The following is a 17,856-nucleotide window of genomic DNA, read 5'->3' on the forward strand; positions in this document are numbered from 1 at the left end:
TGTTTTGAAAGCATGATGTAGCTTGAAGTCCAGATTAAGTCTAATGAAGGTCGGTTATCTCTCTTACAACAGAGAAGTAATGTACACATTATGGCACTGGCTCACTGTATTCAGACTAGTTTGTACACAAACATATAATACACAAGTACAACGTATGCATGGTGAAATGTTTTTTGTTTCATCTACATCAGAGCTGAGTGTTGTTTTGTTCCTTAAAGAAGGAAAAATGTGGGAAAGAGTGCTGGAGGAAGTCCTGCTTAATTTGTTGCACATGGCCAAACGTGTTATAAAATGAAGTGCATGCTACTCAGAAATTAAATGGACTATTCCTGATAACTAAATCAGATTAACTCAGATGCCAGAATCTATCCAAATGTTTGCCCACAGGCAAATCAAAAGATTCAAACTATTTTCCTTTGTTGTTATTTATACAAGTCATATTAATCACCTCAGCATTTTTCCAAAAAGGAGGGGGGTACACTGTAAAAAGAAATGCACTGTACTTTTAGTTTAGAAGTATTTATCAAACCATATGTGCAGATACTTGAGATGATGACAGAGTTAAGCTTCCTAGGGTCCTAGAGTCAAAGAAATTTTGCTGCCCCCCACTGCTAAGTAAGTGCACTCCTTCTACAGGGGGCAACATCTGCCGATCAGTCATGGTTCCACTTGGTGATGACCCCAAGAAAGTTCCTTGGGAAGAAACAATTTTCTCAGGACTTGCAGCCAGTTTGGGGGAGGTGGAGAAGTTGTATCCATACAGAGCACAAGGGCTATGCAGCCTGAAAGTGTTGTAGGAGTTCGGATGGGCTTGATTTGCTGGAAAGGCATTGCTAGATGGAGGAGGTATAATGTACTGGAGTTGTGGAGACATCCCTGAAATTTGCATCGATAATCCCGCCTGAGGACAACTGAATGCATCACCGTCACTACCTGCCACAGGCATATTCACAGCTGAACCATTTGATACGCCAACATAAGAGGGGGTTCCTGGAGTTGCAAAGGTCTCACTGGTTTGATTTGCAAGCCTGCTGTAAGTTTCAGTCAAGGAAGTACTGTACCTGTTAAGGGTTAGACCTGAGCGAGCACAGGCCGTGTAGTCAGCTGAAGCAAGGCTGCAGAACTGGCTAGTATTGGGAGTGAGATGAAAACCAGGAGAAGAACAAGGTGACCCGGGAAGGAGATGTGGATGAGTAGATGGTACCCCATTGGCAGATCCTTGGAGCAAACTGGAAGAACTAGTGTTTCCTGAAAGGAAGTATCAGAATATTACAGAAAGGCATTTATCTATTATTGTTGCATTTTGTCCTAAAGTGGCCAAAGTTAGATTATAGCAGGTTAGCACAAAAATGGCTTTTTTGTTGCTACCATGATAAAAAATGAACAGACTAGTGCAGAGGTGTCAAACTGCTGGCCCATGGGCCGGACGCGTCACCAGGAAACTGTGCCCACCCCATTGCCAGCAATGGAGAAAAAGCTCCGATACGTCGCGTGATGTCACATGATGTCACAAGTTTGACATGTCTGGACTAGTGGTTCAATTGCTTCAAGAGTGCAAGATAGCATCTACTGCCACATGTGGGGACAGTAAGCTGACATTAAATGCAAGAATGTAACTCTTCCTTCAATAGGTAGTAATGACAAGGCAGAATGGAGTGGGAAGACTTCACTGCTCCTTTTATACTCCTCAGACTTTGCCATCTTAATCAGCTTCACACTTTATAATAGAGGTTATATTAAAAAGTAAATAACTGTTTGCAATTCTTAAAGACAGTTCTGAAGAAAGAATTTTCTTTATACAGTTAGTGAACACAATTATATATTATAGCTCAAAATTTTATTTATCGTGGACATTAATTTCCTGTTGTACCTTATGTACTGTATTTTACAGAATAATCTTCAAAAGGCATTACAAGTAGAAGGGGGAAGAAGTAATGAAACATGATGCATTGCAATGTCAAGACCCGAACTCTATAAACAGGCGAGATGGGTGGTGTAGAAATTTAATAAATAAAATAAAAATCTAGAAAATGAGTACGGAATTAATAAATGCAACATTCATGTTGAATCATTTAATTAGAAGGGATGTTGAGCTGCCTACCTCTAGCTAAATACATAAAGCAGTTGGACTTGTGCGTATTGGACAGTTGCTTGTCTGAAATGATATAGGGCAGTGATGGCGAACCTTTTAGAGACCAAGTGCTCAAGCTGCAACCCACTTATGTATCGTCAAGTGCTGGGTGGGCGTGGCCCATTGGGTGGGCGTGGCTGTGGTGGTAATGGCAGACTGGATGGGACTAAAAAGTTCAATCAATTCCAACTTTGCAAGATCTTTTTTTCCCGCGAGAAGTTGAAATTGATTGATTGATCGAACCTTTTTTTTTTGCACATGGCAGCGGAAGCCTAAAATGAAAAGGTTTTATAAAACCCAGCTGAAGACCTAGGACTGGGGTGACGGTGCACGTGCCCACAGAGGGCTCTGCATGCCACCTGTGGCACGTGTGCCATAGGTTTGCCACCACGGATATATAGGGTCTCCTGCTTGAACAGGGGGCTGGACTAGAAGACCTCCAAGGTCCCTTTCAGGTCTATTCTGATTGATTGATATTAGCCAAAGTCTTCACACTACTATAACTATTGTGTATTTATAGAACTAAACACCTATTATTTATCCTTAGTGGATCAAACATTTGCTTCGCTGTGGAAAGGCATGCACTACTGTATTTGAACAGCTAAGTGCGTAGCTTGCACAAAAAAATCTTCCTCAGTCTTAGATCAAAGATTGAGAGAACCCAGATTAGAATCTGTTAGTACACAATAACTGTGGGTGAATTACAATGTGCACAATATAGTTTGTAGCGATATGTTAAAGAGCATATTGTAATGAGAAGGGACAGAAAAAGAAATAGAAAAGTCCAGGAGAAAAGCTAGGATACAGTTGGTAATCTCAAAATATTTCTTCCTTTTTTTAATGTAGCAAATGTAGATGGGAGGAAAGGAATTTTAATGATTTAATGGTAACTGATGTAGCAAATGTTATTATTACTGTAATTATAAGTTGTTATAATTACAAGCAAGATCTGCCCATATCCACTTCTGGCTAGTTGTTATACATTAACTATACAAATCACATAAAACATTTAAAATCAATTATGTTGAACATGTTTTTCCTGTTAATTCTATATCTGGACTAGTGTCCTGTCACATAATACGATATCAATTTTTTTTCTCTTTTCCTATGGAATCAGTATAGGACTTCAACTTCTTTAAAATTGGATTTTAGCTTCAGAACTTATTTTTCTTCACAAATATTTCTAACACATAACAGTTTCATGTTATTCTGCGCAAACTGAATAAACTCTTAAGTTTTGTTGCTCATACTGTTAATTTCAGGAACTCTGGAACCTCTGAAGGAAATGAATCTAAGTATTTGTATGAAATCATGCTAGAAGAAAAAAAACCTGCTTTTCTAACAAGGAAATGTATTGGCAGATTCAATCTGATGGATGACAGTTAACCACTTTTTTTTGGGGGGGGGGCTAGAGAATCTATAGAAGGTCTAATAGCAAGGAAAAGTCTGATTCTTAAATAATTGCAATGAAGGAACCTTTTGATTTCTTCCCGATCACTTCTGCATGTGGTATGGACTATATTTTTTCATCTTTTTCAGTATCTGATGAAATGGGGTACTGTATGATATTTACTAATAATTATTTTTTCCTTAATAGCCCTTGCTGAAATTCTCTAATATATTTTTATTAGATTTGTTTGATTTCCTATTATTAAAAGAAAAATGGGTTCAATCTATCAGTCTAACTTTTAAAACAAACACAGGATTCTATAGCCAAATATTTAAATAAACAAAAGTTATTACCTAAATGAGAGAAACAAAACATAGATTATATTTAGCATCATTCAATCCATAAACAACAGTTACCTTGTTTTGTAATCCCAGGTATATCTTCAAACGTAAGTGTTCTCAGTGACGGTCTCCAGAATGCGTAAGATTCTACTAAAGCTTCCAGCCCCATCCTAGATAACACAACAAGAATATTTTGTGATCTGAATTACCTAAAACTTGTTCGCATTTTCAGGACGGTATAATTCACTCCCCTTCATGGATTACTGCCTTGTCGTGGCGAAGGGGCTTGCGTAATTCAATGAAGCTATGAGCTATGCCGTGCAGGGCCACCCAAGACGGAAAGGTCATAGCAGAGAGTTCTGATAAAACGTGATCCACTGGAGAAGGAAATGGCAAACCACTCCAGTATCTTTGCCATGAAAACCCTATGGACAGTACCAAAAGGCAAAACGATATGACGCTGGAAGATGAGCCCCTCAGGTCGGAAGGCGTCCAATATGCTACTGGGGAAGAGCAGAGGGCTAGTACTAGTAGCGCCAGAAAGAATGAAGCGACTGGGCCAAAGCCGAAAGGACGCTCAGCTGTGGATATGTCTGGTGGTGAAAGGAAAGTCCGATGCTGTAAAGATTCTTTCTCCATAGGAACCTGGAATGTAAGATCCATGAATCAAGGAAAGCTGGACGTGGTCAAACAAGAGATGACAAGACTAAACATCGACATCTTAGGTATCAGCGAACTAAAATGGACAGGAATGGGTGAATTTAATTCAGATGACCATCAGGTATACTACTGCGGGCAAGAATCCCTCAGAAGAAATGGAGTAGCCTTCATAGTCAATAAAAAAGTAGGAAAAGCAATACTGGGATACAACCCTCAAAATGACAGAATGATCTCAGTTCGAATCCAAGGCAAACAATTCAATATCACAGTAGTCCAAGTCTATGCCCCAACCACCGGTGCTGAAGAGGATGAAATTGACCGGTTCTATGAAGCCCTACAGCACCTTATAGAACTAACACCAAAAAATGATGTCCTTATCATCATGGGAGATTGGAATGCTAAAGTAGGAAGCCAAAAGATAACTGGAATAACAGGCAAGTTTGGCCTTGGAGTACAAAATGAAGCAGGGCACAGGCTGATAGAATTTTGTCAAGAGAATACGATGGTGATAGCAAACACTCTTTTCCAACAACCCAAGAGACGGCTTTACACATGGACATCACCAGACGGTCAACACAGAAATCAGACTGACTATATGCTCTGCAGCCAAAGATGGAGAAGCTCTATACAGTCAGTAAAAACAAGACCAGGAGCTGACTATGGCTCAGACCATGAGCTTCTTGTTGCAAAGTTTAGGCTTAAATTAAAGAAAGTAGGGAAAGGCGCTAGGCCAGTCAGGTATGAATTAAATCATATCCCTGTTGAATATACAGTAGAGGTGACAAATAGATTTAAGGAATTAGATCTGATAGACAGAGTGCCTGAAGAACTATGGACAGAGGTTCGCAACATTGTACAACAGGTAGCAACCAAAACCATCCCAAAGAAAAAGAAATGCAAGAAAGCAAAATGGCTGTCTGAGGAAGCTTTGCAAATAGCTGAGGAAAGGAGGGAAGCGAAAGGCAAGGGAGAAAAAGAAAGATATGCCCAATTAAATGCAGAATTCCAAAGAATAGCTAGAAGAGATAAGAATGCCTTCTTAAATGAACAATGCAAAGAAATAGAAGAAAACAATAGAATAGGGAGGACCAGAGATCTTTTCAAGAAAATTGGAGAGATGAAGGGAACGTTTCATGCAAAAATGGGCATGATAAAGGACCAAAATACCAGGGACCTAACAGAGGCAGAAGAGATTAAGAAGAGGTGGCAAAATTACACAGAAGAACTATACAAGAATGAGCTTAATGTCCCTGATAATCACAATGAGGTGGTCACTGACCTTGAGCCAGACATCCTAGAATGTGAAGTGAAGTGGGCCTTAGAAAAGCTGAGCAACAACAAAGCTAGTGGAGGTGACAGTATTCCAGCTGAGCTATTCAAAATCTTAAAAGACGATGCAGTAAAGGTTCTACACTCAATTTGCCAGCAAATTTGGAAAACTCAACAGTGGCCACAGGATTGGAAAAGATCAGTTTACATTCCAATTCCAAAGAAAGGCAGTGCCAAAGAATGTTCAAACTATCGCACCATTGCACTCATTTCTCATGCTAGTAAAGTTATGCTTAAAATTCTACAAGCTAGACTCCAGCAGTATGTGGATCGAGAACTACCAGAAGTACAGGCAGGATTTCGAAGAGGCAGAGGAACTAGAGATCAAATTGCTAACATACGCTGGATCATGGAGAAAGCTAGAGAGTTCCAGAAAAACATCTACTTCTGCTTCATTGACTATGCTAAAGCCTTTGATTGTGTGGATCATAACAAACTGTGGCAAGTCCTTAAAGAGATGGGCATACCAGACCATCTTATTTGTCTCTTGAGAAACCTATATGCGGGCCAAGAAGCAACAGTGAGAACTGGACACGGAACCACTGATTGGTTCAAAATTGGGAAAGGAGTCCGGCAAGGCTGTATACTGTCGCCTTGCCTATTTAACTTATATGCAGAGCACATCATGAGAAAGGCAGGGCTAGATGAATCAAAAGTTGGAATTAAGATTGCCGGAAGAAACATCAACAACCTAAGATATGCAGATGATACCACTCTAATGGCAGAAAGTGAAGAGGAACTAAAGAGCCTCTTGTTGCGAGTGAAGAAGGAGAGTGCAAAAGTTGGGTTGAAACTAAACATTAAGAAAACCAAGATCATGGCATCCGGCCCTCTCAATTCCTGGCAAATAGATGGGGAAGAAATGGAGGTAGTGACAGATTTTATTTTCCTGGGCTCCAAGATCACTGCAGATGGGGACTGTAGCCAAGAAATTAAAAGACGCCTGCTCCTCGGGAGGAAAGCCATGGCAAATCTAGACAGCACACTAAAAAGCAGAGACATCACCCTGTCAACAAAAGTGCGTATAGTCAAGGCTATGGTCTTCCCAGTTGCAATGTATGGCAGTGAAAGCTGGACCATAAGAAAGGCTGAGCGCCAAAGAATTGAAGCCTTTGAACTATGGTGCTGGAGAAGACTCCTGCGAGTCCCTTGGACTGCAAGGCGATCAAACCGGTCAGTCCTAGAGGAGATCAACCCTGACTGCTCTTTTGAAGGCCAGATCCTGAAGCTAAAACTCAAATACTTTGGCCACCTAATGAGAAGGAAGGACTCACTGGAGAAGAGCCTAATGCTGGGAAAGATTGAGGGCAATAGAAGAAGGGGACGACAGAGAATGAGGTGGCTGGATGGAGTCACTGAAGCAGTAGGCGTGAGCTTAAATGGACTCCAGAAGATGGTAGAGGACAGGAAGGCCTGGAGGAACATTGTCCATAGGGTCGCGATGGGTCGGACACGACTTCGCAACTAACAACAACAACAATAATTCACTAAGCATGATTCACAGATAAAGCTGAAGTGCACTGCAGCAAATATGGAATAAAGGCAGGTTACAAATGTTGTTAGAGATAACAACTCAAGATAACTCATGGTTTAATTTTGTCCTATTACCATTACATATTGCACTATTATTGATAGGTTTATTAATACGACCCAGGATTGACTGCTGCATGTGATAATACATTCTTCTTCTCCTCTCCAAATTTCCCAAATTATAGATTTTAGGGCGTGAGCATAGCTAAAAGAATTATTATATGACCTAGGGAAGAAATATATGTGCTATTAACCAGCAAAGGATTGTGGGGTTTGTTTTTTTTGTAATCATCTGAATTAGGATTTCCTACAACATCCCATCTCATCCTGAAAAGTGGGAAATAAGGCTTTCAAGCAATATTTACTTGATTTTTTTTTATTTTTGTTTATAACCTTCCAGGGATTTAATCTTTTTCCTTCCTTTTTATTATTTTCATAATTAATTTTGAAGTTACACAATTTTGTTAATAAGCTCTCAATTTTTTCAGCATTTTTTAAAATGTTTAAATGCGTGAGTTTCTGCAAGCTCAAGCAAAGCTTTGAACTTGAGCAATTCTTTTGTACAATAGGAAAAAAACCATGACCCAGTTTTAATTTTTTTAATTCATGGTTTGTCATTTAAATCAACCCAATTGTTTTAATTTGTCTTGTTTTGAAAGTTAGTTTATATTAAAACAGTGGTGTGCAAATTACATCTACCAAAGTTGCAGAACTATACTGTAACGCCCATCATTTGTCACCAGCGGTCACGTTGAGGGTTTTTGCAGGGAGATCACATTCTTTATATCTCTGGTTTTAAACCATGATGATTTGGCAGAATATCTTACCCAACAAGGACTTGGAGAAAATTATATCACTTACTAAACAAATGAAATTCTCAACTTGGAAGTCTTATTCAGGTTTAAAGAATTTCCTGCATAATCTAATATTACATGGGAATTTATTTAATTGATTACTCATATATTTGTAGTATAATGTTCCTATTATAATAATCATATCCATCAGAATATTAATACCAATACAGCACCCAAGCTTTGGTTCTATGGATCTAAAGTCATTTCCGATGAACTTGCTTGTTACCCATAAAAAATGCCAATTATAAAGGACGTTGGTTTTTCTCTTTCAGGCTGCTACTAAATCAAATATTTTAAAAACTAAAAATACATTGTCTCCCAATGTGTGAACTAATTTTCAGTGTGAACTATTTCTGCAATTGCCAGAATGTTAGTTTGCTTAAAAATTTTACTGCTTAAACTCAATAGAGTGACAGCTATACAGGTGAGTGGGTCAGGGATTCTAATTTGGGATGGGCTTGCATGATAACAATTATCAGCATATTCCTGAGATACAGATATATTTTCTCTTAAATTACATATTTCTACCAAAGACAAAACACTTAAGCCTACATATAATTATGATTTCCTTACTCTGTTCATCTCATAGAACTAAAAAAAAATCAATGTGGGAAAGGTATAGACAATTGCAACCAAAATTATCCCTGAGAAAATACTAAAACAGCTAGATCCTTTTAATTTAGAAAAAAATGGGGTAGCAATTTCCAAAATGATAAGTGATATGCAGAAAGATATATTTTTTAGTTTGTCTCATACCACTAGAACTTGAAGTCAACCAATTAAATTCATTGGCAATAGAGTCTAGAGAGAAAAGACAAAGCACGTCTTTTGTAGAATACATAATTAACTTATGGAATTCACTTTCTTTGGAGACACAATCAAACCAGAATGGCAATTTAGCTTAGCAATTTGAAACAACCAGTATCTCCCATGACATTGCTTTTCTAAGACAGTGGTGCCAGACTGATCCCAAAAACACTGTAGGAAAGAATTTTGAAATAGTATGATATGTGAATTTCAAAAACAGCCTTAATTTTTTTATCCCTGTGGTAACAGGAGATTTTTTATTTTTTTGCTAAAGTACAGATAAAAGCCCATCTCCTGAGGAAGTGAAACCAATGTGATAATTTATACAAGATGCTTTTAAGGAATGTCCTACTTGTTATCACCATCAAAATTTATACTTCCAAATGGCCAATTTTATTAACTGTAACCTATCATATTTTTTTCTAAGGGAGAAGGGAGAAAATATACATTTCATCTCCTGGAGTAAAGATTTGTATAACATTCTTTTCTAAAGTCTGTCCAAAGAACTCTATTTTCAATAAAGCCTATTTTACCTCATAAGATTGTCAGTCATACACAGTATACTTTTCACACACAAAATGCTGGTTTTTAGAAACAATGTCTGAGGCTGTAAATAACATGAGCAAAGAAAAAAGGATAAATATTTTTTCACTAAATGGTTTTGCTAAACATCCCAAAAGAAGAATTGCAGGAGTTTCAAAGAACGCAAAACAGGTTTGGAAACGGACAATAAATGTGACCTAGAAAGTAGAAACAAAGCTCTATTAGCTGAAGATTTACTTATTAAATATTAAGCAAATTGAGTGGGGATATAAGACTACTCTTCAAATACCTGAAAGGCTATCAAATAGGAGACAATCAAGGATTGTTTTCTATTGTTCCAGAATACAGGACACAAGTGACACAAGTTACAGGAAGACAGATTCCAAAGGAATATTGGAAAAAAAGACTTATCAACAAGAACAATTCCAAAATGAAACAACTAGTGAAACAGACAGGCTTCATTTCATTGCGTGGTTTCAAGCAGACACAAGATGCTTTAATCTGATTTATATGCCGAGCAAGGAGTTGGCCTTAATGGCTCCTTCCAACTTTATGAATCTATACCAAATTTTAATTCTCAAATGTGACACACAACTTAGATATGCTACTTTTGCACCAAATACTTATGCATCTGCACAAACAACTTGTAGTTTTACAATAAATGTCAAAACATTTACCTGTTGCGCCCTGAATCTCTAAATCCTTTTGCAAAAGGATTTCTATCAATCTTGAGTCTGGTGATCTGTAAAGATAACACGTAGAAAATGTGTAGACCTATAAAATGTAAGACTTTAGAACCAATATAATATTCACTAATTTTTAATATAACACACAGAAAGTCTACATGAAAATTGAATTACCACTATTAAATAATAATGCAAGCATATTCTATAAATACATACCAAAAAACCACGGTATGTTAAATATATCAAGTTATTATTTGTTCGATGAAACTAATGGGACATAGTTCAATGGAAATTTAATTCCTATAAAAATCATGGGGAAAAATCTAAAACAATAGCAAATCTCATTTTGATTGAATTGATTTTTCTACCCAATAGCTTTACTACTATCCTGCTTTTTTGGAGGCTAGAGATGCATTGATAGGTGTATAATACCCTTGGCATGTTACATTTGTCAACAAAGAGAATCAAATGCAGCCTTTTGACCTTTCAGCCAGATATTATAAATAATTAACACCTAATATGTTCAAAAGCACATTGTTCGATTGTGTAAATCAAACCTAGCCATGTCCAGGTTAAAGGGATTGTGGAAAGGGCAACAAAGCATTTGCATTCCCCTATTCTTATAGCATCGGCAGATATTATCCAATAGCCTTGTACATGGTGGCTCACACCTGGCTGGGAAATAATGTACAAGATGTTGATTAGGCACTTTGCAAGTATAACCATCATTTGTGCTTTGAGTGTGCTATAATGTCATCTGTGATGTATTTGAGTTTGTTGAGTCTGAGGAAGTGGGTAAGAACGTCTACTTACTACCACTAGCAGGTTGGATATGTTTCCCATCTACTTCCTCTGGATAGTCAGGAGAGGGATAAAGAATTGATTCAAGAAGTGATTAATGATTTTGGGGGAAATGGACAGGTACCAGCAGCCTTGAAGGAGGCAGTGTTGTGTTTATTCCATATAGTTTTCAATCTTCTCTTTCTATCAGCCCTTCAAAACAGACTAGGAATTCAATATTATATAGGTCAGTACTGGTTTTATTGTAAAGCTATAATATAGTTTTTTGCTGTTTACCAGTATTTCTTTTGTTTGTCTAGACTTTAATGAATGTCTATCCTAGTAAGCCATCAGCATTAACAGAAAATAAAACAAAAGTTACCTGCTGATTCTGATATGCTGTGACAGTAGTGAAAACAGTTTCGGGAAAAGTGAATGCCTTCACCCCATCGCCAGAAGGAATGGGTTTGACTGGGGAGAGATCATCCCCACAGTCTTTTCGAATGACATGGACACGTGGCTGATATTTGTGCATAGAATGAAGAATTATCTATATTGAAAAAGAGAAAGAAAAGTGTTCTGATTTTCTTCCCATTTCTTCTACATAAATATTTTAAATATAATAATATGAATTGCCCATCTTGCTTTATTCTGGCCAAAGCAAATATACTGTGTTGAATCTCAAAACTGCCCTGCTTTAGTTCAATAGAATGGCTTTTAAGCTATCAGAAGCAATAATCAAAGATTTTAAAAATGGGTTGTTAGACTGAAGTTGATTCTGTTCAGATTAGACTAAAGATTTTCAGAAATACTCTTGAACTTTCTGTTTGCTGAATCATGAAGTAATCATGTATTCATCAGCCACTGAATATACCCATTACAAGGAATAATTTTATTTTTTATTATACAGTATAAACACAATATTTTTTTTAAAAAACCATATTATTACTTTATAAGAATGATAGTAAACTGTCATTCTGAAAATCTTTGGGTTAGGATAGCATAACTTACACCACAGCAAAGGAAATCTTAAGACTTTAATTTAATCAAAGATATGTCACTACTGCATTATACACTAATGGAATACTCACTGTATCTTTTAAATCCATTTAGACCAGAACTTAAATCATGTTCTTAGAGTCTGTAGTCACCAGTCCAAAACATAATACAAATAATATTCACACAACTCCAAAAGATGGAGTGTTTACTTATACCGGGGTAGGCAACCTTGGCTCTTTTATGACTCGTGGACTTCAACTCCCAGAATTCCTGAGCCAGTATGGCTCAGCTTGGAAACCTCTCTTTCCCCTCAGCATGGCTGGCTCAGGAATTCTGGGAGTTGAAGTCCATGAGTCATAAAAGAGCCAAGGTTGCCTACCCCTGACCTATACAAACCAAAATAAGGATGCTCAATTGATGCCATGAGAAGCTTGCCAAAGAATGCAGGCAATCCTGCAAAGAAGATCCTAATTTCAAATAATAATTATGCATACTCCTGACTAATGTTTCAAACAATCTAATCATGACTGTTCATGAAACTAATTCCTACCCACCCTGCAACTGTACTGACTATGCCAGTCTTTCATGCCAGTGTTCAAACAGGATTTATCTTTGTATACCTTCCCCTATTCCTACTTGTTCTGTCTCCTAGGTCATTCATAGAATCTCAATGTATTCATCCAGGTAGCAAGTTTTTTTAAACAAATCCTAAAGCCCTGAGCTGGCCTTTCTATATTGTTTCCTTCTCAATGGAGCAATTTCCCCATCTAATAACACAGAAGTGTTCAATCTCAGCATTCATAATACCCAGTCCATGTTTAAGAATTGTTGGAGTTCAGGTGCAAAATACCTAAAGACTCTTAAGTTGGGAAAACTGTACCACTGTTCATAAAGCTACATATTGTATGTGGATTCATCATTAACACTCTGGTTAACAATGTGAACTCTGAGGTTGGGCAAAACAAAAGTAAATGGAATTAGAATAGCAAAACTAAAAGCTCAATGACCTAGTTATAAACTGAAAATACAACAGGCATCCAAGGGAACTAGAAATATTTTCACTTAATCTATACAGATTCTAAATTGCTATTTATTTGTTGTATTTTTCTAACCACCCATCTCCCTCAGAAGAAAAATATCTCTGAAAAGGAGTTGTAAAGACACTGTCCATCAGACTGTGCGATGTCTACTACATCTCTGAAAAGTCCTTTCTTTTTACTCCTTCCCAAGATCAACTGTTCATGTGACGCCTCTAGAACGAACATAGGAATGTTTTCATAATATCTTATAAACCATAATTTTCAAAGATTTCTGGAGAAAATATTACATCAGTTTTAGGATGCATATGAATTTGCTTCAGATAAAAAATATGTTACTTTTGAAAGTTGTTTTGTTTTATTTTGAAGTTTCATGTCTATCAGCCAATAGTCTATTGATTTAAAATGAATACAATTTTTAATTTCCTGTTTCATTATGGGCCACAAAATATTAAATTCAGCATTGCATGTCATCATTCCCTGGTTCCCATTTTATCCCTATTGAATGCCAAATACTATAAAATCTTACTGTGCCCAAAAATGGAAGGATTTTATGTTTGAAAAAAAATAAAAATCTTGGCTATCATTAGGACACTTTCAAGTGAAATCATTCCACACTTGAGAAAGTGACAGTCTTTTGGATAAGCAAAATTCCACATACGTAAACTTCCATTACACTGAACTCTGATTTTTGACAGTTTTATCAGATGCACACCAAACATGCTTAGATAAGTTTCCTTCAAGTACTTTCCCCAACATCTGTATTTTTATCAGAACAAGATATCAACAATCATTCTGCTGAAGCAAACATTTCAAAAGTATTCTAGATATTTTGGACACTTTGTACTGCTTTGGTAAAAACACACTGAAGAAGAAATCACTCCATAATTCTGAAAATGTTAATACACTTCTTTGTGTGTGAGAAAGAGTAGAGTGAATGAGTGAGTGTGAATGCTTTTGGCACTATCCATATGGAAAGTTATTTATTTATTTATTTTTCCATCTAGAAACTCTTTTGCACAATGAGGGATTGTTTTTTTGTTGTTACTCATTTGACAATAGACTTTGGTTTTTTAAAAAAAAGTCTATCACTACTAGCTGTCTTACAGAAATAACTGGCCAAAGATTTTGACTTAACAAAATAATGTTAATAACCCAGGGTCTTCAGATAGTGCAACGTTGATGATTTCTTCACAGTACAAGAGAATTCAAGGACTGGTTGGAGAAATTAGAAATAAAGATATAATCTTCCCTTTAAGAATGAGAGGCCAATGCATTGTGGATTATGATTTCCAAGAAGAAACTAAAAAATAAAAATAAAACTTACTGTGGAATTTCTCCCTTCATTTTCTTAACTTTCATGTCAAAGCCTTCTGGATGAAATTAATGAACTGAATTATGATGTTTCTTTCTTATGCTAAAAAGTACCGGGCAAACCAGTAAATGGTCTGTTGCAATTACACAAAGTCACTCAGGATTATATTCAGGATTAGAAATAATTATCTCTCATTTCAATTCAATATATTTCCCTGAATGTGTGTATTCCTGAATGTGACTGAGATAAAAAAATTTGCAACTGTGAAATAATTTTTTTTAAAGTTCACTATGAAAAAAGCCTAAAAGTAGTTTTAGATTTTTAACACTATATTGTAGCTTGAATACTAATTATATTTCAAATTTGCTCCTTTCCCTTTCCCGTTTGCAGATTCTTGAAACTTTTTTTGTGTTTGGTTATGCTTAGAAGTGCTGCAGATGAAACACAAATGTATGCAGATAGAGGAAGAAATTGGTATAAATAGGTATTATGATTTTGTTGTATCTTCAAAAGATAATACGGAGATAAAAAGTCCAACTAAAATATTATTTTTAGTGATCTAAATAATATAAAGCAAGTTAAGAAAATAGATTGATAAAAGATCCCAAACTACACTAAATCCTTTTTCAAGCAAGCAGCACTTAAGTATTTGTAAAACATCCAGCATAACCAGAAACCAGATTTAAGCAACATATGTGTGACAACAAAGGCCATATCATTATGCTATATCTGTTCTCCCTCATGGATTTAGAATTTCACAACAGTGAGTCTGTATAGATAATAATAAACAAATGGCTGGAATTTCTAGCCTTTCTGAAAAAATAAAATAATCAGTATGTTGGTATGTTTGGAGTGAAATTTTATAGCTTTCAAAAGATTTTTGAAAACTATACTTGCAACCTGTATTTGTGTCCCTGCTTCTAATTTTCATTGCCATGACTGGTTTGTTAGAAGACATTCACCCTCGCTGTAAAAAAAGTATTTTATTCAAAAGTATTATTCAGGACTATGCACTCTGAAGTTCACTTGGATTCACTCCAAGGAACTAAATCAGGATTACAGCTAAATTTGGATCATAAATATTATTTTAGGTTACTATAAAATGTATTCAGCTATAAATGATTAAGTACAAAACATTCACTTATACATCTCTACTGTGGCCAAAACAGTGTAAGCCAAACACATTTTCTAGAGGTAGACATCTCAATTGGGGATTATGGGAAATAGAATATTACATTGGAGGACTTTTTCGTCTTGTCTAATAGCATTCTATTTTAATCTTTTTATCCTAGACATTTCATCCTTGCTCTGCAATTTCTAAATATGCAAATCTGCATGATCAATACTAGTAATTATTTCATATTTAGATCCATTCAAACACTAAATAATATTATTAATAATAACGATGATGATGATGCATGCCATTGAAAATTAACATTTGTTTTGAAATGTTTTCAACCAGAGGCCATCAAGTTGCCTAATTATGTGTTGGACTGAAAACTTATCAAAACCTTTCCTCACTAGTGGTCTTCAGAATAAATCAGCCCTTAATTTGCCGACACCATAGTTTACTTGGAGAACAAAATGTGCTCCTGGCTCCAGTTAATATCTTGTCTTCTGAAATACTAATTTGTATGAAGAGGCAATGTTATGAATTGTCCAAGCTTCTGCCAGGAATTTGTCAAAGAATTGGTCACATGAAAACATCTCCCCTAAAATGTCTGAAAGTGGGAAACAGTAAAATTTATAGAGATCCAGCAGGAACAACTGGTTATTTTTCTGAAAGGCAAAGGTAAGTCTGCTTAAAATGTGGGTTATGGTAAAGGGGAAACATTGAGATTGCCAGAGCATTATAGTATTGATCATAGCTGCAAGTGAAGAAAGGATTGTTGTTGTTGTTAATTGTGAAGTCGTGTCCAACCCATCACGACCCCATGGACAATTGTCCATGGGGTTTTCATGGCAAAGATACTGGAGTGGTTTGACATTTCCTTCTCCAGTGGATCATGTTTTGTCAGAACTCTCTGCTATGACCTGTCCATCTTGCGTGGCCCTGCATGGCATTACTATGTTGATATTTTTTATCATTTTTTTAAATCAGTGCCTCTTTTATGCTTTCAATTATATTGTCATAACCATAGAGTTAAAATTTGGGAACTATTAAAGAAATAGAATGCAGAAAAGTATTTCAAGAACAAGAAACATAATTTTACTAGTAAGCATGTTAATTGTTTACATTACAGTGAATAAACAGCTATATTTTTAATACCAGTAAAATAGTTTGTTTTATGTTGAAGAATATAATAAATCTTACAAGAATTAATAAAAAATTACAGCAGGAGATTAGGCAAACTTGAATTTAATTTAATTTTTTTGTATACCATCATTGAGAGAAGAAAATAGTGTTTCAGTAAGTACTATAAATACAAAGAGACAACATTATCCTTTGGTTTAGTGAAATGAGTACAAGAATATTTACTCTAATCTGTACCCTTTTAACTTCAATAGTTCAACTATGAATATGCACTATATTAAGAATTGTTCAGGTTTTTGTTTTATGGAAGTTATAAAATTATTGAGGGGGAAAAACTTTAGACGTGCCATTTGGAGAACATTTTAGGAAATATGTTTGATATTACAAATAATTTTCAGTCTATATGAATGTGAAATAAATTCAGTTTAAAATTCTGTTCTATTGGCATTTTACACCAATAAAATAAATAGAATAATGTGGGTATACAGGGATTTTAAAATATGGAATTATGTCATATTTTCTAAACCTATCCCAAGGTGCTATTATATTTGACAGGATTAGATTGCTTTGTAAGTATTATTACTTTTATTAACTTAATCAATAGGAATTCCAAACGTAAAAAGATAAATGATTTGATCTCTGCAAAAATATCTATGCAAGACATTGCAAAATATCCTAAATCCCAATACTAGGAAATACCTCTTGAAAGTATTAAAATTTTATCAAGATGGAATCAATTTAAGTGGTAAATATAAATGTAAATGTAATTTCCTATGATTTGGAGAGGCAAAATTTATATTTTCAAATTGAGAATTATTTATGTATTAAAAACTGTCAGAAGCTTTCAGTATCAATACACTTAAATGTCCACAGCATGATTACAGACATTGAAAGTATAAATGGTAAGGTATAAATGGTAAAAATGTATTTATCAAACAAACTTGTTTCCCTGACAAATCTGAACACTTTTTATTTGAAGTATTTTGGCACTAAATCCATATATACTTATAATAAGGCATAAAATATTCTATTATTTAAATAATATATTTAAATGCTCCAGGAAAATTATATAACATTTCATATATCTGCAAGCTTACAACAGCATTATTATAAAAATATTGTATCAATATTCAATTTACATAAGACACGTGATTTATTCAATGTGCAAAAAATTCCACCATTTCGAAATATTTTCTGATT

General features: G+C 35.5%; 1 protein-coding gene across 2 annotated transcripts in view; it reads right to left on the reverse strand.

Annotated features, from left to right (window-relative positions):
* Window positions 1-236: 236 nt before the first annotated feature.
* The window catches only part of TBX18 (T-box transcription factor 18), a 32,356-nt gene continuing 14,736 nt past the window's right edge, over window positions 237-17,856 (reverse strand). For both annotated transcript variants that reach the window (XM_081326692.1, XM_081326691.1), the window contains exons 5-8: window positions 11,434-11,601; window positions 10,263-10,327; window positions 3,938-4,032; window positions 237-1,248 (exon numbers count right to left, since the gene is read on the reverse strand). In XM_081326692.1, coding sequence (XP_081182818.1) covers window positions 524-1,248; window positions 3,938-4,032; window positions 10,263-10,327; window positions 11,434-11,601 — 1,053 coding nt within the window. In that variant the 3' untranslated portion in view covers window positions 237-523. The remainder of the gene's footprint in view (window positions 1,249-3,937; window positions 4,033-10,262; window positions 10,328-11,433; window positions 11,602-17,856) is intronic.

The sequence above is a fragment of the Vipera berus genome (genome assembly GCF_964194415.1).
Source record: "Vipera berus genome assembly, chromosome: 1".
NCBI classification, from domain to species: Eukaryota; Metazoa; Chordata; class Lepidosauria; order Squamata; family Viperidae; genus Vipera; species Vipera berus.